The 22,382-nt window shown below is 39.7% G+C and overlaps 2 protein-coding genes across 3 annotated transcripts; one reads left to right on the top strand and one right to left on the bottom strand.

The window, feature by feature from the left end:
* Positions 1 to 4,654: 4,654 nt before the first annotated feature.
* On the top strand, positions 4,655 to 12,544 carry cdc23 (CDC23 (cell division cycle 23, yeast, homolog)). The gene is made up of 16 exons (XM_034683212.1): positions 4,655 to 4,818; positions 5,186 to 5,258; positions 7,254 to 7,391; positions 7,476 to 7,518; positions 7,609 to 7,714; positions 7,806 to 7,938; positions 9,447 to 9,624; positions 9,715 to 9,812; positions 10,084 to 10,165; positions 10,336 to 10,489; positions 10,608 to 10,727; positions 10,863 to 10,938; positions 11,022 to 11,083; positions 11,266 to 11,344; positions 12,029 to 12,148; positions 12,241 to 12,544. The coding sequence occupies exons 1-16, from the start codon at positions 4,706 to 4,708 to the stop codon at positions 12,391 to 12,393; spliced, it is 1,728 nt and encodes a 575-aa protein (XP_034539103.1). The 5' UTR covers positions 4,655 to 4,705; the 3' UTR covers positions 12,394 to 12,544.
* Positions 12,545 to 12,891: 347 nt separating this feature from the next.
* kif20a (kinesin family member 20A) lies at positions 12,892 to 21,736 on the bottom strand. 2 transcript variants are annotated; one of them, XM_034683210.1, is made up of 19 exons: positions 21,555 to 21,735; positions 20,031 to 20,204; positions 19,665 to 19,790; positions 19,452 to 19,571; positions 19,106 to 19,244; positions 18,789 to 18,964; positions 18,262 to 18,358; positions 17,494 to 17,706; positions 17,137 to 17,248; positions 16,961 to 17,035; positions 16,730 to 16,873; positions 16,455 to 16,623; positions 16,208 to 16,360; positions 15,991 to 16,130; positions 15,732 to 15,834; positions 15,424 to 15,616; positions 15,241 to 15,332; positions 15,018 to 15,155; positions 12,892 to 13,711 (listed from the first exon to the last, which is right to left on the bottom strand). In XM_034683210.1, the coding sequence occupies exons 2-19, from the start codon at positions 20,196 to 20,198 to the stop codon at positions 13,337 to 13,339; spliced, it is 2,733 nt and encodes a 910-aa protein (XP_034539101.1). In that variant the 5' UTR covers positions 20,199 to 20,204; positions 21,555 to 21,735; the 3' UTR covers positions 12,892 to 13,336. The 2 variants fall into 2 exon arrangements, with proteins under 2 accessions (XP_034539101.1, XP_034539102.1); XM_034683211.1 differs by lacking the exon at positions 12,892 to 13,711 and adding an exon at positions 13,750 to 13,875 and having other exon boundaries at positions 21,555 to 21,736.
* Between the last annotated feature and the right edge of the window lie 646 nt (positions 21,737 to 22,382).

Below are 22,382 nucleotides of genomic sequence, written 5' to 3'. Positions count from 1 at the left end.
TGCTGTGAACTTCATGTCTCTGTAAAGAGAGCTGAGAGACCTGAGCCAATTCATTTTTTATTACAAATTCCCCTTAGGATACAATTCAAGTTACCAAGGGAGAAATTTCAAACACAAATATCCAAGTTTCCTTTCAAGGCTGGGAAAAGGAGCTCTGCCTTTCAATGAAAGCATTTTATCATATGAATGAAGCATATTTTTCTGTGATGATTTAATCTGCACAAGTTTAAAAGTGTGTTAATACAATGTGTCTCATATCCCGGGATGCACCACACTTTGTGGTTTCAGGCTCCTGCCCAAAGTGATTTCAGTAAGACAGTGCCACCCCATGGTTAGAGTAGGTACTCAGATCTTTGATATATTTGATTCCCATCAGCCAAAACATCTTTTTTTAATTCTGCTGAGCAAAATGTAACAGTTCACATTAAACAGCTTTAAAAAAACAAACTGTTAAAACAAAATATAATGTGATACCGAGAAAGCCCATTTAAATTTGAAGAGCATTTTTAGCAAACTGCCTTATTTATGAAGAATGTTGTTTTTTAAAAGAAGATTAATCCTAGCTTTATATAGAAGTCCTATTCTACGAATGCATTTGCAATCAGCGGACACCTTGAGGTGTAACCCTGAAATAATTTAGTGTTTAATGTTCCTCTGGAAGTATTATTTTCATGTATCATAAAAGAGTAGATTTTTTTTTAACCTTTTATTGAAACATTTTAACCTCTTTGTTTAGCAGGAATATATCAGTTGAGATACACAATCCCTCTGAGTCCTAACCAAGACAGCAACAGACAAACCACAGACAATAACTGTTAACTATTATATTAGTCAATAAGTTAGCTGTGTTCAGTCTTTAAACATGTACATACATTGGTCAAATAATTCTTAATCCTACCAAGCTAATAAAATGTTCTAATTAAAGGTGACTCTGTGGCACAGACCAGAATGAGAGAGAGCAAAAAGCAGTTTAAAAAAAGACAGAGCAAGTTCGAGGATCAATGTGTCCATGAACCAGGTCACTGCGACCTACAGTTTTAAAAGTCAGTCAAGAACATCAGTAAGGGCAGGTTATGCAATAAGGCCTAATAAAGAATGATGTACCAATGCTCCATTCTGCTGAAGACAGACCTGTTTACTCATACAAGACACAGTTGTAGTGGAATTTAGAACCTGTCTTCATTCACAAAGATTCACCTTTGCAACCTTAAAAGCAGCTTGTGGGTCATTAATTGCACTTATCGTATTGTCAGCACATAAATGAAACTTAGCATCAGCAATATTGCAACATACATTATTTATGTAAATAATAAATAAAACAGAACCCAGTCAATTTTGTAATTGTTAAAAACCAGAAGATAAACCATTAACATATGTTAAAAGATCTTATACCAGTGTCAATAACAGATACAGAACTGTAATTTTTAAATATACTGTATATAATGCAGTCACAAGGTCTTACACATTAATTTTGCTGAGTAATTATATAAAAACTCAAACACAAACTAAGGTTTAGTCCAGCATTAGAGCTTATTGGTGATCCTCCTGCTTTTCACAGTTGGATTCCATTTGCTCTTTTTTTTAGTGCCAGCTCAGCGTGTGAACACCTGTTTGCCTACTGTTACAGGGGAGCGTGCTACTCCTAGATTTATTGTGCTCAACACATTCTCATTACATACATGTGAGCATTTAGAAGTCATGCCATTAAGATGTCTCTCCCTCACCATTAGATATTAGTTGGCAGTCACGTCTGATCTATCTTAGTGTCACTGTGCCTATGATTAAAACTCCATCTCACTTTACTTTAATGCAATCATGATTTACCTGAAATGTAACAAAGCCTGAAGAGAAAAAGGTGAGAATCTGAATCTAAGACATAAAGAAGCAGTTCTCTTGTGCAGTGTTTTGTAAAAGTGGGTGATGCATCTGATGTTCATGGACAGAAACACGATGAGTCGTGTCAGCTCTGCACCAGTGAAGCAGGGCTGAGCACAGGGGCCAGTGACAGGAGCAGGGCAGGCAATCAAAAAAGACACATTTCTGGCACCAGAAAGAGTCAAAATGCTGCTGCTCCTTTAAAACTCACATATGAGCAAGACAGTGATTAAGTAAGTCACTTTTGTTCATATGTAGGCGAATGCAAATATTATTGACAGAACAGGGGTTTGGCAGGGCACAAAGAGTCTTTATATAGACCTGATGTTTGAAAATACGTGTGTATATTCAGCTGCATTACCTGTGAGATGCTCTATCATTACAGGAGCTGATGCAAGTTTGTTGCAATGCTTTTAAAAGATGAGAAAGACTCAGAAGTCTTTTATAATAGTGAAGGGGTGAGGGGCCAAAATGAGTCACGGTGAACCAGAAATTTTGTATTTTTAATTTAATTTACGAAACATTTTTCCTTTCACAGATGACAACCGAGAGGTTGCACAGTGTTACTGCCTGTACAGTAGATCAAAGCTAGAGCAACCCCACCTGATCCTTTACATGCAGGCAGGTTTGTGGCCAAACTGTTCAACAGCAGGAGCTCAACAAAGAGAGGTCTGAAAATAGACCGCTGGTTAGGACTTTTGCTACTGTAAATAGTAACAGGGACATTAAAGAGGTCACCAACAAGAATTTGAGAACTTAAAGTTCAAGCTTAGTTGCTTTGCAGCTAAAAATAAACATCCGAACACACACTTCTGAACCTGAGTATACCAAAGACAAATAAGCGAGGTAGTCCTTGGGTTAATTTAACATTTGAAACAGTTAAAGATTCACTGCTTCATAATGCAAACTGGACTTTGTTACACAGCAGCTTCATCATAAATATTTCAGTTCACATCAGTCATTTAAACTCAGATCTATTGCTAAAACCTTTAAATCCTACGGCATAGCAGGGTTAAGCCCTAGGCCAGTGGTAAGGATATCCCATTTTTGAAGTTTTTGGAATGAAAGGACTGTAAGCTCTGTAAGCCTTGAGCTAGAGGGCTCAGACAAAGGCTAAGTATAGCCTAAATATAGAGTCAAAAGTCCTAATGATGCTTTTCTTCTGTAAATGATAGCAGAAGAAGAAAACAAAGCAGTACTGTTTTTTTTCATGGATTGTAAATTGAATACCGGATAAGCACATGAACATGCTAACATCATCTCCTGTAGGGTCAGTGAAATTCCACATGTATCACTTTTTTCTGCTTGTGGGGCTGTAGTGTTTGTTTCAGTTGGATATGTGAAGGAAAATGATTGATTAAAAAACAAAACTTAGCCAAACATTTGATTATAAGAACAATAATGTTATTCTAAAAGAGCTGAAATAGCATGGGAATGTTGATCATAGTTTTGTGCTCCCATTAAATAAACAACAACTACAAAACAAACAAAATGAAATAAAAACATGATTGCACTTACATAAGATCCAGATCTGCTTGTGTATGACATAACATTAAGCAAGAACCAAAAACTCCTTAGATCTGTGGAGAAATCATCATTTTCACTTATCCTACTGAAACTGCTTATATTGTTCCTTTTTTTTACTTGTTCCCTATTATAGATGTACATGTATTATAGTTTAGTAGGCGTTGTTATACATCAATATTTTGTAAAAGTATCCTTTTCTTTTTCCATATTATTTTTATTGCTTTCATTTTTGAGTTGCAAAACATTCACAAAAAAACGTTTAACTTCCCTTTAACCCCCATATATTTTGGAAATATCTGTAAATTTACTTATTGTGTATATATGTTGTGTATATATGATGTAAGATATGCTTATTTTTACTTCTTTAATTTTAAGTGCTAATAACTTTTTAATAATTACTATTTTATAGGCTCTTGTTTGCTTTATAAGTGCTGCTGTAACACTTAAATTTCCCCATTGTAGGACGAATAAAGGATATCTTTTCTTATCCTATCTTATCTATTCGCTTAAGACAGAGTATACATAAATAAAGTAAGAAAAACAAGCAAAAGAAGAAAGAAACATAAAAAAAAGACAGGCCAAAAAGAGATAATGTGTTCATACAACTGCAAATTCCACATGTGTATCTTTTAAAAATAAAGCATTATATTTTATAGTGGGATAAGCAGCCTGTAAACGTCATGATATAGTTAAAAAGAAGATATGATAAAATGAAAAAGAATGATAATAATAAGAAGTAAGAAAAGTCTATATACATATACACACATATACACACATACATACATACATACATACATATATATATATATATATATACACACACACACACACATATATACACATATTTATACATATATACACATGCATACAAATATATACAAACACATATATAAAAAGAGAGTAGGTATTTCATATATTTAGACAAAGTCCAAGTTCAATTTTCAGCTAATCAAGAAGCACATTGCACAAATCACTGTGTTCCAAAAAATGCACAAAGGGTTCCCACAACTTTTCATACAGTATCAGTTTTCCTCTGAGTATGTATGTTATTTTTTCCATAGACATGCATGTAGCCATATTTTTAACCCATGCCCCGATACTGGGTCTTTTTTTTCCAGAACAGTCCTATCAGCCTTTTTGCTTGAAGGATGCACAATTTATTTATTTATTATTTATATTTATATTTTTACGATTATTTTATTTTGGATGCTCGGAAAGAGAGGAAGTGATGTCATTCATGGTGGGCGGGACTAGAGTGTCGTAAAGTGTGTATCCACCAATCGCTTCCTGGCTGAGAGGAAATATGAAAATGGCGGCTCTCTGTACTGAGTTTGGGGACCTGGTACAGATAAAAAGGCAGTTAATATCTGTGATATCGCTCAGTAAAGAAAGAGGACTTCTACATAGCGCTAAGTGGTGAGATTTACTGTGACTGCTGCTCTATTGCCTGTCTGTCTTTCTGTCCTGTTGCCACGGTAACTGAAGGTTTGCGGTAATTTTCAGTGTGTTAGCATGCTACGTTAGCTGTGCTGTTGACATGTCTCTCAGTAAAAATCAGCCTACATGTGAAAAGAGATGGAATAACAAGGCTGTAAAACAACACGTGAAGACTCAAACACAAGTGTATACATTAATCAGAAAATATAAAGTGTAAAGAGATTGATTTACAGGACTCAAACTTTGTTTCTGCTTGTTACATGGAGGAATCTGAAGACATGGCACAAATGCAGGAACTGTAATGAATGAACTGGTTTGTTTAATGTTCTCTGTGTTCACATTTCAGGGCTTCTGAATTGGCCTTTGCTTTGGACCCTCTTCCTAAGGATGGGTTACCCCCCTCACAGCCTTTTACAGAGGTTTGTATGCTACCTGGCTTTCTCTGGAAGCATTTGTTGTCTTAATGTAGATTCTAGTTACCATCCATCCCCTTCTGTTGTTAAATAACTCTAGGGTTCTAAATGTTTTTCCATACTGTTTATGTTAGTGAATGTATACAATATTATCAATATATTATTATCTACCAGCTTGTTCCAATTCTTTGTTGAGTAGAGTTGAAACAATGTTAATACTAAGTGAAATCAATTGATTACATTGGAGGAGAAATTAATGAATGATACATTATTATTGAATAATAATATGTCCAGTATGTTGTCCAAGTTTTTTTGATCAGGGCATTTTTTGACTTTATTGGATAGGACAGCTGAAGAGAGGCAGGTAATGAGGGGAGTAGAGAGCAGGGAAGACATGCAGCAAATTGGCCTCTGTACATATGGTACACGTTTAAACTGCTAAGCCAGTTGCACCTCTGTTGACCACAATTTCAAGGCATTTCAACATGACTTGCCAAATTTTCCCCATCTCGTTGGCTTTTTTTTAAATCAGGTTTCAAGTATCAGTATCATGGACATGGTATCTAAAGCTTATGTATTGGTTGGTAAGTAGGGTTGCAAAGGGGTGGACAATTTCCTATAAATTTCCGGAAAGTTTCCAATAAATGTCAATGGAAAGTTAAGCTGGGGAATTTCGGTAATATTCCAAATTGTAAACTTTCCATGGGAATTATGGGAATTAACTGGGAATTGAGGGTAATTTAATGGAAAGGTATCATATCCAAGCACAAATATTTGTTTTGTTATAAGCAGACATCCATCCAAAATAATACAATTAAAACAGATTTATTTGTAAGTAGAACTTTATCAAGTGTTAAATATTTTATTGAACAATCAATTCTTTCATTGAAGAAGAAAAACATGAATGTTGAGTTAAATATTACTCATCCCCCCGACCCAACCCATTCAAAAATTAACAAAAATGCAACCCCAACAGAGTCCCATTCAAAATGTTAAATGAAAAGAGCCCCTTTACCTCCAAAAAAGTCCCATTCAGCATGCAAATAAAAAAGCATCTTCCCTCAAGCTTCTCAAGCCAAGCCTCTGCAGGATTCTAGAAATCATCTGTGCATGTGATGGGGGAATGCACATTGCATGTAGGAGGCGTGGTCTCAATAGCCCTGCAGTAAGCAGTGTGCTATGTGAATGTGATTGAGGAATAGCATAGATATTTTCAACTGTACTTGCATGAAATCTGGTTGTTTTAGTCGGGATAATGCTAAAATATATTTTTCACCAACTACATTTAAGTAGTTAAGAGCCAACCTTCAATTTAGTAAATTCGCAGGATGCGCAGCAAATGGTTTGGGAATCGAACCAGCGACCGCTTTACTATTTACACAGAACTATGGCCTCTGTACATCAGGTACATGCTTAAACAGCTAAGCCTCTGTTGTCCATAATCTTAAGATATTTCAGTGTGACTTGCCACATTTTCCCCATCCTGTTGGCTTTTATTGAAATCAGGTTTCAAGTATTAGTATCATGGACATGGTATCTAAAGCTAATGTATTGGTTGGTAAGGAACATTTCTTCAAGCAAATGTATAAATCTGTTTTCAAGTAGTTCTTGGATAACAGTGATGAAACAGAGAAGCCAGATCAAGTCAGATCAAGATTTTGCCATAAAGGTATAACTAGTTTCTGTCAGTTCATTGTCTGTTTTGCTCTTTTCATGAGGTTTGTTGACAGTAAATAGCTTAATTTAAAAAAAAGGACAGTTCTACCGAAGTAAGAAGTAAACAATATGACATACAAAACAGCAGCACTTTATTCTCACATCTTTGCTCAGGTTATAATCAAGGCTATACTGCCCCCTGCTGACCTTTCTTCATGTAGAGATAGAAATGTCAGTCAACAAAAGCTGTACGAGGTGATTGATCTTAAATGATGAAGTAAACTCCCATAAGATGATATTGAGGAACTTTATTTTAGCTGGTTTATCTTTGTGTTCCAAATACAGGACGATGCACGGGACCTGGATGCACTCACACTGGCCAAATCCTACTTTGACCTGAAAGAGTATGACCGTGCTGCTTACTTCCTGAAAGGCTGCTGCAGCAAGAAAGCGTATTTCCTCTATATGTATTCTCGCTATCTGGTAAGATTCTCTACATTTCCAGCATGCTCACATCTTCTGATTCTAGCTGTGACTCATTTTGAAAGTTTTCTTCTTCATCTTCAGTCAGGCGAGAAAAAGAAGGACGATGAGACTGTGGATAGCCTGGGTGAGGACCTGTCTGTTTGGAGTCTTTAATCGGGGAACTGAATCCCTTTAGTAATCCTTTGACACCAAATATTTTTGTGTGTGTTCCCAGGTCCTCTTGAGAAAGGCCAGGTGCGAAACGAAGCCCTGCGAGAACTGAGGGTGGAGCTCAGTAAGAAACACATAACAGGAGAGTTGGACGGATTCACGTTGTACCTGTAAGATTCTCTCCACCAAAGTCTACACACTCTCCCCATGTTGTGAAGAGTTCTGCTTGTTAACTGTATACATGTGTGTGTGTAAACACAGATATGGAGTGGTGCTACGAAAGCTGGATCTCCTGAAGGAGGCGGTGGAGGTGTTTGTTGAGGCAATTCATTCACTTCCTCTTCACTGGGGAGCCTGGCTGGAGCTTAGTAACCTGGTCACCAACATTGAAATGGTAACTTTTGTTTACAGATAAACAAATTGCAAATAAGATTGCCCCTCCTTTTGTGCAGGTCCACAGTGACCCTTTGATCTGAAAGCAACTCTCCCCATGCAAACTCATAATATTTGAACTACACATATTGCCTCAGACCATAAACATGGACAGCATTACATCTCCCTCAAAGTGAGACCAAAACTTTTGGAGCTCGCTCTGGTGACTGTATATTTATATTGACAACAGATGTGAAACCAAAATATCAATCAATCTTTATTTGTATATTGCCAAATCACAACAAACGTTATCTCGAGACGCTTAACTAACATAGGAGGTCTAGACCACTCTATGTCAAATTATGAACAGGGACCCAACTTCAAGACAGAGTAAGATCCAGTCTTACCCCACCTTCCTTTTAACAGGCAGAAATCTCAGGCAGAACCAGACTCATGTTAGACAGCCATCATGCCTCAACCAAGTTGGGTCTGGAAAAAGGGAAAGAGGAGAATAAGAGACAGAGGGAGCGGTGATAGTGATGAAATACTGCCTAGATTGGTGCTTACATGTTGTGCTGGTGGAGCCAAAGTTCATGCAGAGGCAATCTGGCTGGGGGAACTGACATCAAACTCCTTCCACTAACTGAAACATGCATTCAACTAATTGATCAAAGACCTCAGGTTGGTACAATCTGCAGTACAACCGATTCTTGTGTTGAAGCGGACACTTATGGCTAAGGAAATCTCAGGGACTCTTGTGTTAGTGTTGTAGACTACTGCAGCTTAAAGGAGAGGAGGAAGATGTAAGAGTAAAGAAAATTAACACGAGTCATTGAATTTTCCAAAACTGTGAGTGTCCACTTCAAATCAACACAAGAATCTGCTCTGCTGTGGACTGTACAAGCCTGAAGGATCTTAAGGTGCTTTTAGACCAGAAGTCCCAGGAACTTTTAGTTCACAAAAAAAGAGAATAAATAAAAACAAATTAAAGGAGGAGACATCAAGGAGATCACAGGTGTGTGTGATGTTATTGTAGATGGTGGGTGAAATAAAAACACTGCAGTTACTCTACTAATCAGAAACGTTCAGCATTGCAGGACCTGGACCTTTTGAAAAGTACTACCCACCCAAGCAGGAGCTTTTTAGGAGGAGATTAACTACATAGGAAGTACATTTTGACCCTGGTTCCCGCGATAGAACGCACATAGTTCCTGGGGAAAGTCCCTAGATCCAGTTTAAAGTTCCTGTGGTTGAAAAGCACCTTTAGATGCTTTCTCTGTAAGTTAAATATGTGCTTTGGTTAATAAGTGGGCTTGATTCAGGAATACGTCACCCCCATCAAGGTTGGGTTTTGACTTAAGTTTTTAACAAACAGAGGAGATGAGGCCACATCATGTATACAAATATATAGACAATGTTTACAGTAAACAAAAACAAACCTTTCTCATATCTCACCAGTGCAAAATAACCTCAATACAAGTCGATCTCAGGTTATAAAGCACTCTGTAACAATCCCATTAATCTCCTCAGCTGAAGTCCCTGTCTCTGCCTGACTGCTGGATTAAAGACTTCTTCATGGCCCACATGTACACAGAGCTGCAGATGATCAAAGAAGCCTTACAGAAATATCAGAACCTCATGGAGGCCGGCTTTTCTAAGAGCACCTACATCATCTCACAGATAGCTGTCGCCTACCACAACATCAGAGGTTTGTCTTCTGCCTGACATTACAAGCTTCCCTGTCAGAGCAATTATTTAAGGACATGTTTTATCTTTACACACTCCGTCTCTATTTCAGATATCGACCAAGCTTTGGCACTCTTCAATGAGTTGAGGGAGCAGGATCCGTTTCGCATCGACAACATGGACACATTCTCCAACCTGCTCTATGTCAAAGTGAGTTCACGATAGTAATACGATGCTTTATTGATTAGCATAGAAGAAGTGTGTTCTGACTTCAACCTTTTTAAAGAAAGGTCAGAGTTTTTTTAATCGTATCAGACTGTTGCACGAACGCACTGAAGTGAGACAGATTCAGAGGGAATCTGAGCCATCTGCATGTTTTTCTCTGGATCTCTGAATCATCTCAAACATCCAAAAGTTTGCACAGGAGCTAAGTTTAAACGTATTTTCTCATGTGACTTTCTTGTCACGTTTTGTCACACAGAGCATGAAACCAGAGTTGAGCTACTTGGCCCACAACCTGGTGGAGATTGACAAGTACAGAGTAGAGACCTGCTGTGTTATCGGTAAGTGTTGAGCAAATATAATCAATGTTAATGCCACTGTTTACAAACATCCACAAGAATAATACACTCCATTAATTTAATGTTCGGCCTCTCTTTTTATATCCTGCACAAGTGTGTGACATGGTCAGACAACATTAACAGTACTTCTCGTCATAATGTCTCACCCTCAGGTAACTACTACAGCTTACGCTCTCAGCATGAGAAAGCCGCTCTCTACTTCCAGCGGGCCCTCAAACTGAACCCCCGGTGCCTCGGAGCCTGGACCCTCATGGGTCATGAATACATGGAAATGAAAAACACATCCGCTGCCATCCAGGCCTACAGGTCAGACTCAACATGAGGAAGAGTAGTCTGTTGTTTGGTTAGATGTCACTTTGTCAGTAGGTGTTTGTACTTATCTTTTCTTGCAATTATTTACTTATGTATCTATTTGTTCTACCAGACATGCCATTGAAGTGAACAAGCGGGACTACCGAGCCTGGTATGGCCTGGGTCAGACATACGAGATCCTTAAGATGCCCTTTTACTGTTTGTACTATTATCGAAAGGCTCACCAGCTCAGGTAGAGAGGAAAAAAAGCTTCCTATTTTTCCAGATTTTCCTCAGAATAAAAATTATTTTGAACTCAGTGTTTAAAATATGCAGTGCTTATAAACTAAAAGGCTTCAATTTTGTCATGCTGGGATGTATTTTACAGGCCGAACGACTCTCGCATGTTGGTCGCACTCGGTGAAAGCTACGAAAAACTGTCACAGCAGGTGGAAGCCAAGAAGGTACATCTGTCACGGCTTTCAGTGATTTCTGGTTTGTGTCATAGATCCATATTTGGCATCTTTAACATTCTGTTTCTGTGTAGTGTTACTGGAGGGCGTACTCTGTTGGAGATGTTGAGAAAATGGCTCTACTCAAACTGGCAAAGTGAGTCTGTTTCTCTATTCCAAGGAAATAAAAAAAGATACATCAAGACAGCATGTTTCTGTGAATATCCGAGAATTAACAATACAACTAAACCTGAAGCTGGTTTCCTTTGTCATGTGTCTGCATTGTTTTTGTATGACTCAGAAATAAGAGTTGACTGTGGGTTGTGTTTCCTCTGATAGGCTCCATGAACAGCTGAATGAGTACGATGATGCTGCACAGTGTTACATGCTTTACATCCAGGACATTTTCTCCTGTGGGGTAAGTCATTTTAAGCTCCTGTGAGGAACTTTCAGTTTGTCATAGTCTCACTAATTGTGAATTTTTGCTGTGGGAAATGTGGAAACAAAGGCTGTTTCTGCAGTGTGCAGTTCATGACCTCGCCAGACTCCATCTCCAGAGCTTGGGTTTCAAACTAACATAAATTAACTGTATAGAAATGAACAGTCTTATTGCTGATGGTTTACTTTTGCAGCTCTTAGAGGCATCATTTAAGACAGTTTCATTACCGGCTACAAAATTCCTTACTGTAGCTTTAAAATATGTGAAAACATCTAGAACTGTTAGATTCCCTCTCCACAAATGTATGTGTAGTCTTAGGCTCGGGCTGTTTGGGTCAACCTCTATTATATTATATTATATTATATAATATTGTATTACATTGTATTATTGTATTATACTTCAGGGTTCGACCTCCACCCTGTCTTACACCATGGATTAACATGGCAGGAGGCGGTGTGTCAGACACTATTAATGCTGCTCTGGCTGAATGGGACCAAACCCAAGCAGGATCTGAAACCTTGTGGAGAGCAGCTTTGTAGCAGGCTTTTGATGCTGATTGTCTAGAAATATCATGTTCAGCCATCATAAATGTTCACGTGTTGGGATGTTTCTGTCTATGTTTTATATCTGTAATAAATGTCTTTTGAAATCTTGTCATCAAAGGAACAACTGGAGCATGCCGAGGTGAGCACGGCCCTGCGGTACCTGGGTCAGCACTATTTCAAGAACAAACTCTACGATGAGGCGTCTCTCTGCGCTCAGCGCTGTTGCGACTACAACGATGTGAGTGTATCTGAATTATCTGAGCAGTGTTGTGTAGTTGCTGCAGTAATAGTGACACATGTAACTGACGTTGTCGGTCACTTTGCTCATAGGCTCGTGAGGAGGGGAAGGCTCTGCTGAGACAGATTTCACTCGTCAGAGATCAGATCGAGACACCGTCAGCGGACCTGTTTGCTCCACTCTCAAACAACAACACACCAGTCAGGAGGGTGTCTCCACTGAACCTCATCTCCTTCACACCCTGACACCCATCCGGCTCTTCGCTGGCTTTAACATGGACAATAGGAGCATCCTGGGATGTCATGCAGAGTGGATTTTTGATGGCAAGACTCACTTTGACACAGAAAACTGTTGATGACATTAAACTTGCTTTCTTTTTTTTTTTGTAAAATTGTTCATCCTGCTCATTTTGTATGTTCTATACTTGTTCTATACATGCTACAGCTGTTGTAATAAGTGATTACAGCAGGCAGCCATGTTTGTACAAAGTGATCCAAATACTGAGAGGGTTTGGAATAGATTTTTAAAAACACTTGAAAAAATGTGAAAATTCAAACACAGGTCAAAAGTGTTGAAATATTTATGTAAGGGACACTTTCAACTATCTACATGTAGCAAGTCATGTAGGACGAAGACAACATAAAACACATCATGGGTAAACCTTGTCATTAAGTTGTGCCTCAGTAATGCTTTTTTATATATATGTGAATAGTTGAAATAAAGACATACCCATTACACAAGGCTTGTCATTTTTTGTGTTTAATGTTGCAGAGTACGTGAGATCTACAGATATTTACAGTCAAAAAATCTTTAACATGACAGTCAAATGCATTTATCTTGTAGTAGTAATAACAGGTGTTTCATAGATGTTACTGTGGAAAACAAAAAAGTATTTACAGTGAGGGCAAAGGGAGGCGATGCAGACAGTCAATAACACACACATGCACTATTCTTGCTATACAATCAAACTGTTTATCCTGGAGGAGATAGAGAGCCCCTCTTTTCTCTGAACGAATGCTGAAACCCTTTTAAAGCATAAATGTTTAACTGGCATGAGCACCATAACTATTTGGCATGTCAACAAGTAAACTGCACTGCAAAAAATGAATAAAAATATATAATACGAAGATATATCTTGTTTTTGCATAAAGTAAAAAAGGACAGACTCCCACATAAGCTTCAAAGAGCTCAGTACTTGCCCCTGAGTCTGCGAGGGGTGAGGAGAGGGCTGGGAGGTGGAGATGGCTGGCGAGACTTCAGGATCTGCGAGTAAGGAGTGTTTGGTTCCTGACACGCTCGAGTGTTGTATTTACGTGTCGGGGTGCACGACGGGAACAAGGACTGGAAAAAGGGTCGTTTCTGTGGAGGTCGGTTCTCCGTGTCGCTCGGCGCAGCGGCTACGCAGCCCCTCTTCTTACAGGAACCTAGAGTGGTGAAGGGGACAGAGCCTGAGGGGGGCATCTGAGGCCGGGTGAATTGAGTCTGAGCCAGGGCCTCTGCTTTCCGCCTCAAGTCTGCCTTAACAAGCATCAGGTTGTTCTGGAGCTCCACGAGAACCTGGTCCTGAGAAGAAGTCAGGGAACAGGGTTAGACGAGGCCACAGAGTGGGAGTGAAGGTGAGGGAGGAGGTGGGAGGAATTTGAGCAAAGTGAAACCCCCAAAACGTGCTTTTACAGAGAAACTATCTAGTGCAGGTGTTAGAAACTCAGAATTAGTTAAATAGCTAGCTGTGCATCAAAATAGTTAGTGAAGAGAGCAGAGGGAGAGAAAAACAAAGCATTCAAATTGAGAGCTGAACTTTGAGACTTTACATTTTTTAGTAGTCTTTCTGCAGGTATTAACCTGCTGAGAGCAAACTGCTCTACATTTCAAACATGAAAGTGGTCGAACTCATTTAATACTGTGAAATCAGATCTGGAGTAGGCTCAGTTGAAGTCTGATGAATAGCCTAGAACTATATATTCTTGTTGAAATTCTTGTACTGTACACCTTCTTATTTGCTGCTGTAACACCATGAATTTCCCCGTTGTGGGACAAATAAAGGAGTACCTTATCTTATCTGAAATCAATGAGCTCAGTTTGAAAGCTCATGATGTTTGATTTTTGTGAGGTATTTTACACCAATCGTCTTATCTGAATCTTCAGACTAGGGTTGCAAAATTCCAGGAATTTTTAAAGTTGGAAACTTTCCATGGGAATTTATGGGAATAAACCAGGAATTTACTAAATTGAAGGTTGGCTCTTAATAGGGAACTTAAATATAGTTGGGTAAAATATATTTTAGCATAATCGTGACTAAAACAACATGCAACTGCAGTTAAACATCTATGATATTCCTCAATCACATGCACATAGCACACTGCTTATTGCAGGGCTTTTGAGACCAAGCCCCCTACATGCACTGTGCATTCCTCCATCACATGCACAGATGATTTCTAGAATCCTGCAGAGGCTAGGCTTGAGAAGCTTGAGGGAAGATGATTTTTATTTGCATGTTGAATGGGACTTTGTTGGGATTACATTTTTGTTAATTTTTGAATGGGTTGGGTCGGGGGATGAGTAATATTTAACTTAACATTAGAGTTATTGTTCTTCAATGAAAGAATTGATTGTTCAATAAAATATTTATTAAATTAAATATTAAATTACCCTCAATTCCCAGTTAATTCCCATGAAAAGTTTTCAATTTGGAATATTTCCAAAGTTCCCCAGCTTAACTTCCCATGGAAATTTACTGCAAATTTTCCACCATTTTGCAACCCTACTTGGTGGTCGTACCTCGTGGTCTCTAGAAGTTGAATACATTATTATGGGTAAAGCTAATTTCATAAAACAACACGGTTTACATTTCATTCTCCTGTGGTTGTACCTGTTTGGCGAGCGTCTCATCTGCAGCTGTCAATCCCTGCCGCAGCTTCTCCCCTCCTGTGTTGCGACAGCAGGCTCTCTCACCAGACTGCAGGTCCAGCCCAAGCCTCTGCAGGTCCTGACGCAGCTGGCGCAGATTCTGTAAATACAAGTTAGACTTTTAATCTTTCCGAGTATAAAGGAAAAAAATACAATGCGTTCCAAACGATGCTGCAGTGACTCACCCGTTGACCGTCCTCCAGCTTGCGGTCTGCAGCAGAGGTGAGGTTGCCTGCTGAACCTGGGACCTCCAGCTGCATCTTCAGCCTCGTCAGCTCTGCACAGGTAACAGAAAAAGACGGTCAACCACCAGAAACAATAATTCAACCTGAAAACGTAACCAGTGATCCTGTGACATTGTGACGCACCTTGTGTCTTTGTGAGCAGATCAGCGCGGCATTGATCAAGTTCAACCTGAAGTCTGCAGCTGAGTTCATTTTGATTATTGAGACGCTGAGACCGTCGCGGTCCCTCACAGTCAACCTGTGACACCGACATGGAGACGTTCACTTGTTTCTTATCAAGGGCAGTAGACAAAGCTTCAATCTCCTGGTCCCGCTCCTAAAAATAGGATGAAAAAATGACTTAAACATACTAGTGCAGATATATCAACAACATTAAAAAGCAGTTCTAGGAATATTCCAGTAGACTGAAGTGTCAGTGATTTATCTCTTACTTTTAATTCTTCGCTGTAGAATTTCTTCAGATGTTTTTGCACGTTGGTAAGCTTGTCTTCATAGCGCTGCTCAATCAGAGATCTCTCTGCCTCCAGGGTCTCACTACAGATCAGAAAGACAGCACAACTCAGTATCTGCTTTCATATCACACTTAAGTATTTGCTTAGCGGCTCAAAGATGTCAACTTCTTGCACTAAAGGTAGTACAAGAAAGGCAATCCTGTCACCAACAACTATGGATTAAACCTAGCAGACACACCTGAAGCCATCCTGCATCCCATTGATGACCTCCATCATTTCAGAGACCACCTGCTCTCTAACATTCGCCTCGAGAGCCTCTTTCTCCTCCCGCTGGCGCTGCACCTCTCTCTTCAGGACGTCGATGGCCTGCAGCAGAGCCTGGAAGTACAATCAGCTGTTAGGAACACACACTTATTTTAAATGGAGTGTTCAAATAAGATAGCCGAGGATGTTACCTCAGTGTTTAACATGGTGATATCTCCATCTTCAACATCACTCTCATCCTCCTCCTCTTCCATCACCGTGCTGTCATTACCATGTGCTGTGGGCTCGCGCAGCAGGGACAGGATGTAGGCCACTCTGGTCTTTGTAGACGGACCATGGACCAGCTGAAACGACACGAGAAACATTTTGTTTCATCCATCGCTCTAAAAATCACAGGTGTTTGAAGTTCAGGACAATAAATGTGTTTTCTGTTTTTACCTGAGTAGCAATAGCTGAGAATTTGAGGGCTTGGAGGGTCTCGTCATAGATGGAGGCACACGGATTGATGTTGACCACCATGCTGGAGGTTCCTCGGCCGCAGAAGAAGCCCTGCAGGACTCGGGTCAGTTTGCTGTCTCTGAAGGGAACCACTTGAAGAGGTCTTGACCTACAAAAGTATTGAAAGTGTTCAGGAGCGACTCCTTCTCTAACAATACCTAAGAGGAGCATCACGAGAGCTATACATTCAGTGCGAGTTATGGTCAAACACATACTTGTTGTTCTGGTTGTGTCTCAGAGCAGCGATGCAGCGCCCCAGCGTTAAAAGAGAGGTGTTGATGTTGTTGGCTTCCTTCATCCTCTCGCCGTTGCGCTGCTCTTTACAGCGTTCAGACCCCGCCAGATCACACACGGTCAGTCTAAAGGCGACAGTACAGGAGACATTCCTGGTCAGGAAACTAAAACTAGGAAGTGAAATTTCTTTAAGTGTCTAAAGGTTCACTTACTCGCTGGTTTGCATGGCCCTGCCAGAATCTACATCCGGGCGAACGTGCAGGACACGGATGGAGAAAATGCTATGGCTGTGTAAGAGATAAATGAATGATGAGAAATACATTTAAAAGTTAAGTCACAATAAATCACAACGAGTGCTTCAAAAAGGAGAAGTTTGATGTGTTCCTACCTGCGGCTTGAGTTCTGGTTGAGGTGAGTGCTGGCAAAGCTCTGGTTACGGCGTCCGGCCTTCAGAATCTTCCAAGCTTCCTCAGCATTGTGGACCTGGAGCCAAGTGAGGTCTGAAAGAAGAACAGAGTTGTACAACAGAGCATTTAACAAGCTGCTGAAAAAACTTCAAAGTATCCATGACAGTGTTATAATAAATCTTTAAAAACCTGACCTTACAAAAAAAGTGAGCCATGCAGAAAAAGGGGAGATTTAAACATCATGCATACTTGAATTTAGGTCCAACTGATTCAGATTTGAGCAAACAAGCAGTTCAATCTTCTATAAATTATATTTCCTGTCAACAAGCAAGTATTACCTTTCACGTAGGGGTTTCCCTGCTTGTCGTCACTAAGGCGCAGTGTGACTCTTTTCCTGGGCTGCAGGGAGGGCGAAGCATCCAGCAGGTCATACAGGAACTCATTATAGATTTCATAGAAGGAGACCCAGATAGAGAACTGCACTCCTTCCTCTAGATCATCTCCTCCGCTGTGTGAGAGGCTGTCCGGCTCCAGACAAACACTGTCTGTGTCTGCAAAGAGAGTAGACAAAAACATCTGTGATGTAAAGACAATGGAGACACTGTAGAAAACTTTAGGGAGCTATGTATTTGTTTAAGTTTTCATTGAACTTTATAAGACATGCTGCTGAGCCTGGGAGCTCCCTGCACTTTTTGTTAGAATTTTAAAACAAAGATGTCCATTGCCTAAGACAAAAAAAAAACTTTAACATGTTGCAAACCTGAAAAACTGTTTAATAAAACATATGCTTAAAAGGCATTTAAACGAAGTTAAGTGTTGGAGTTTGTATTATTCAAAATTTTGACGCCAATATTTTCCCTTTGACTGCAAATGAATATCGGCTCCAAGTATCGGTTATCGGCCTCCTTGACTACTAATAATCGGTATCGGTCCTGAAAAAACCTTATCAGTCTATCTCTACTTTAAACCCCTCATACCCCATCTCTTCAATATATGTCGTGCCTGCCATGAAACAGTCTCATTCATAAATAACCCAATGGTATATGGATTTCCAAAATTAAGAACATACTCCTTCTCTTACTCAGCGTTCATACTGTCATTCTCACCTTCGAGTTGTGTGGCGAAATTACTTGTTGAGGAAAGTCCTCCGACGCCGCTGTCCCAGATTGTGGTGCCACCTCGACGGGAGGTCTGACTCTCATCCTGAAAGAGAAAAGAGATCAGCTCAGATCTGTGAGCAAAAAAAAAAACTTTCTTTCTTTAAAAGTAGTTTGGTCAATAAGATCAGACAGATAAATATGGAAAAAATCTCACATGTAAAACTTCAAATTTTGTTAGAATAGTCCCAGAAATTGCTTTTAAATGTTAATTTTTATCCATTTGACCTGCGTAGTGTGTAAATCAGAAATATATGAGGATTCTATGTAAGAGTTCATAGATGGTTAGACTACGACTGCTGAATGGAGACAAACTTATAACAAGAAAAAGCCTAGTCTGATTCAGCCACAGTTTGGAGGGAGCTAAAACAGACTCAGTTCTAGTCTAAGCGTGGGTTCAGGATCAATATGTTTCTACTGGAAAGAGAAATCACAGTTTCCATCTTATAAGACCGTTGAAAGTTGTATTTGTTTACCTCTTTGAGCAGAGAGTTTCTGCGGATTTCCTCTGCCCTGACCTCGCTGGAGTTAAGCTGCCTCACATCCTGAAACATGATAGGCTTCAGGTCCATGGCATCATAGAGGCGACCCTGCAGTTTCCTGAACAGGGACGCTAAAGTCCTGGGCAGCAGGCCGGCCTCTCGTCCACTCCCTGTGGGTCAAAGATTGAGCAATTTGATTTTTTATAGAACGCCAGCTTTTGTTTATCATTTGAGAAAGCTGCACGCTGACTTATTATGTATAAACTATATACTGTTCTGTCCAGGGAGCAGTCCTTCAAAGAAAAACCTACCCTGAATGGTGTAAGTCTTCCCAGAGTTGGTGACACCATAAGTGTAGAGGAGTCTGTTCTCTCCTTGAAGCACGTCTTTCACCATCGTCTTCATTGTGCTTTCATAAAACTGCTGCTGAGTGGTCTGTGCATCAAAAATCTGAGAGAGATGGGAGATTAAAAAACATCTCAGTGCACCCATATTTATTACATCACTGGCGACTTAGTACACCAATTAGCCCACATTTACCAGCAATGAAGTAATCTTGTCGTAAACAAATTGTAAGGTTGTTGTTTTTTTACTCTACTTATGTACGTTGGGTAAACAAACAGTTTTCAACACCATGTACAAGTCTGACTCTCTTACCTTTGAGAAACTGAACTTGTGCATGCTCTGGGTGATGCCCTTCTCTGCAGTCCTCATGTTCTGAGATTCCTTTGGAGCTTTAAGAAGCAGATTCTCTTCATCTTGGACAGCCACACACCCCTACAAAAAAGAGTGGATCTTGAGTTTAGAGTACTGATGTGGTAAAAGCAGTGAATACACACAGACACTGGAATGTTGATTTTGTAAGCTCACCTCTTCTTCTCCTTTTTCTCTTTCTGCTGCAGAGAGTGGGCGAATACGCAGAAACACTTTCACTCTCTCTGTGCTCCCTCCATCAGAGCTGTCTTGTCTCCCTGCTGCAGGTTTCACCGCTAGTTTCTGGGAGGAGATATTAAAAGTGGATGCATTTAAAAACAGGAACTATTAAAGTGTGCAACAAGCTGATAAACAGATAGAAGAAGAGAATGCAAGTCAGTGTTAACACTCTCATAGTTATATAGTCTTTCCATGTACTCAACTTGATTTATTTCAACTAAGGTACCACACGTGGTGATAACTACTGATTGTAAATAAGTGATTGATTGCAAGACAAAAACAGCACACTGTATCGCCTCTTACCGAGACTGTCGTGGATGGACGAGGGTCCAGGCCAGGAGAAATAACAGAGATCTCAGGTAGACGGGGTCTGGCTGAGCTTCCAAGCTCTGCAGCCGTGGACTCAAACACGGCTATCTCGTCATCCTCATCGTAGGGGCATCCACACGGGGAGGACAAAGACAGCGCCATGTTTACCTGTTACGGTGAAGTAAATCTGGATGAGTAGAAAGTCATTTCAACACATTTTAAACCTCACTGTGAGACTGGAGTAACTATTGAAGTCACCTCTGTCCTAGTTTATATGCTTAGGGTTGGGATAATTCATAATAAAGATGGACTACTGAACAAACACATTTTCCATAATACATGTCAATATAACTGTTAAGTGTTTTAAAATAATGGGCTTGCAAAGACACATCAGTGAGATTTGTGACATCATGTAGCCTCAGGCAGAAACTCCACCAGGATTACTTCAAATAAGGGCGCGTTTTTAAACAGAGTGAGAAAACACACAGAAACTGGAGGGTGCCTACTTTGCCCTTCAAAGCCAACTCCAAGAGTAGTAAGACAGGCAAGTGTTTCCAAGGGTATCTGTCTGGCAAATTTAGAATTGGTGGAGAAAAGTCTCACTTTTAAATGAAAAGGACGTTTTGAATTGGATTGATCTTTCTTAGTTTACACCCCTGCCTACAAAAGCCAGAGGCAAGAAATATGTGACAGTGCTGAGGGACAATGTAGAGAAGTAACCTCAGTTATCTATGACATAGCCTCTCTTTTGTTGGTGTCAGTGAAACACGCTTTTTCAAACATGTCCAACACAGATTATCCCTACATGAGGCGTTACTGTCACAAACTCATGTGGGGAGTAAGATCTAACAAATTCAAAGGTAACTCCATAGACTGTCTAACAGGCTAAACCACACACTCCATGTCTTCCCAGGCCACACCTCCTGCAGCAGTTGCTCCATGTTGCATTTGTTTAAAATGGGAGAGACCTGTGCAAAATGCAAATATATAAGGTAGTCTATATAAGGATTTAGAGATTTTACCAGTTACCTTTGGACACAATGTTACTTCCCTAAGGCACAGTTAAACAGCAACATTCGAGGTTACGGCTCAGAGTATAATATTTTAAATGTGTAAAAATATATTTGGGACAATCTTCTTTTTAAAATCTGTACTATTTTTTTAATTTAAAGAAAGGTAGCTGAATGTCAGTCAAAGTTCTTGAAGACTGTTTGGGACTTAGGGTTAGGGTTAGAAGGGTGTTATAAGCAGACTCTATGAAGTCTATAGTTTTTAGGGACACAATAACATCAAGCAGAAACCAGAGCGTCCACGCGAAGCTAACATCATGTCCTTAGTTTTAAACATCTTACCAAACTAACACACCATGATGGTGCTGTTTGTTGTTGCTGGTATGAAAAAGATTTTAAATTTAGAAACCATAATTAATGTCACGTTATAGCACATAGCAGCTACCCATGCTATTGTGTAGAACTGGTTAAAATACTTAAAAGAAACAACGACATGTATTTAACTTACCCAAAATATCGCAAAGGATCTCTAGCGGCTCAAAGTCCTTAATTTCCTGAGTCAGTCCCCAGCTCTCAGGTACTCATGTAAAACTGGATGTTCCAAATCAAACTACCTGAAGAAAAACGCTAACGAGCTGAACTGCGGATTATTTTTTTACCCGGCTGCGTTTCGTTTTTGAACAATGCGGTTCCCAGCAGAGCGACACGCTGATTCGTCGAAGTTCGTGACGTCACACTCAAATCAGAACACTCCGATTGGCTGGTTCGCAAAAGATGTGTTACCTGAATTTAGCCCCCCTGAAACAACGACGCCTTTCAGCTGTTCCAATCACGTGTTGTAAACAAATATGTTAACGTACGGGGTGAGGTGGTTAACATCGATTTAGAACATGGAGCGTCAAACTAATTTTAGTTCAGGGGCCACATACAGCCTAATTTGATCTGAAGTGGGCCGGACCAGTAAAATCGTTACATAATAACCTATAAATAACGATAACTCTAAATGTACCCTTTGTTTTAGTGCAAAAAAAGAACGAGTACATTCTGAAAATGTTCACATTTAATGAACTATCTTTCTACAAAAACAGCTGTTGCATTTTTTGCCATTATGAGTCTCATAGTGGGCCAAATATTTTTCTCTTTAAGCTCTGAAACCTGCTGTGAACACACCAAACACACAGGTTACCCATTCACCTGACACAGAGTGTAATGTTTACAGCAAAAGAACAGAGATTATAATAATGAAGAAGGTAACGTTGATTATTTTGGACCCCTCAGCTCCAGCATGAACATTTTGCTTGCTGGACAGTGTTGTATGCAGGGGTGTAGTGCTAGT

The sequence above is a fragment of the Notolabrus celidotus genome, chromosome 5 (assembly GCF_009762535.1).
Source record: "Notolabrus celidotus isolate fNotCel1 chromosome 5, fNotCel1.pri, whole genome shotgun sequence".
Lineage (NCBI taxonomy): Eukaryota > Metazoa > Chordata > Actinopteri > Labriformes > Labridae > Notolabrus > Notolabrus celidotus.
Note: the sequence above shows the minus strand (reverse complement) of the source record. Positions and strands in the feature narration are given on the sequence as shown.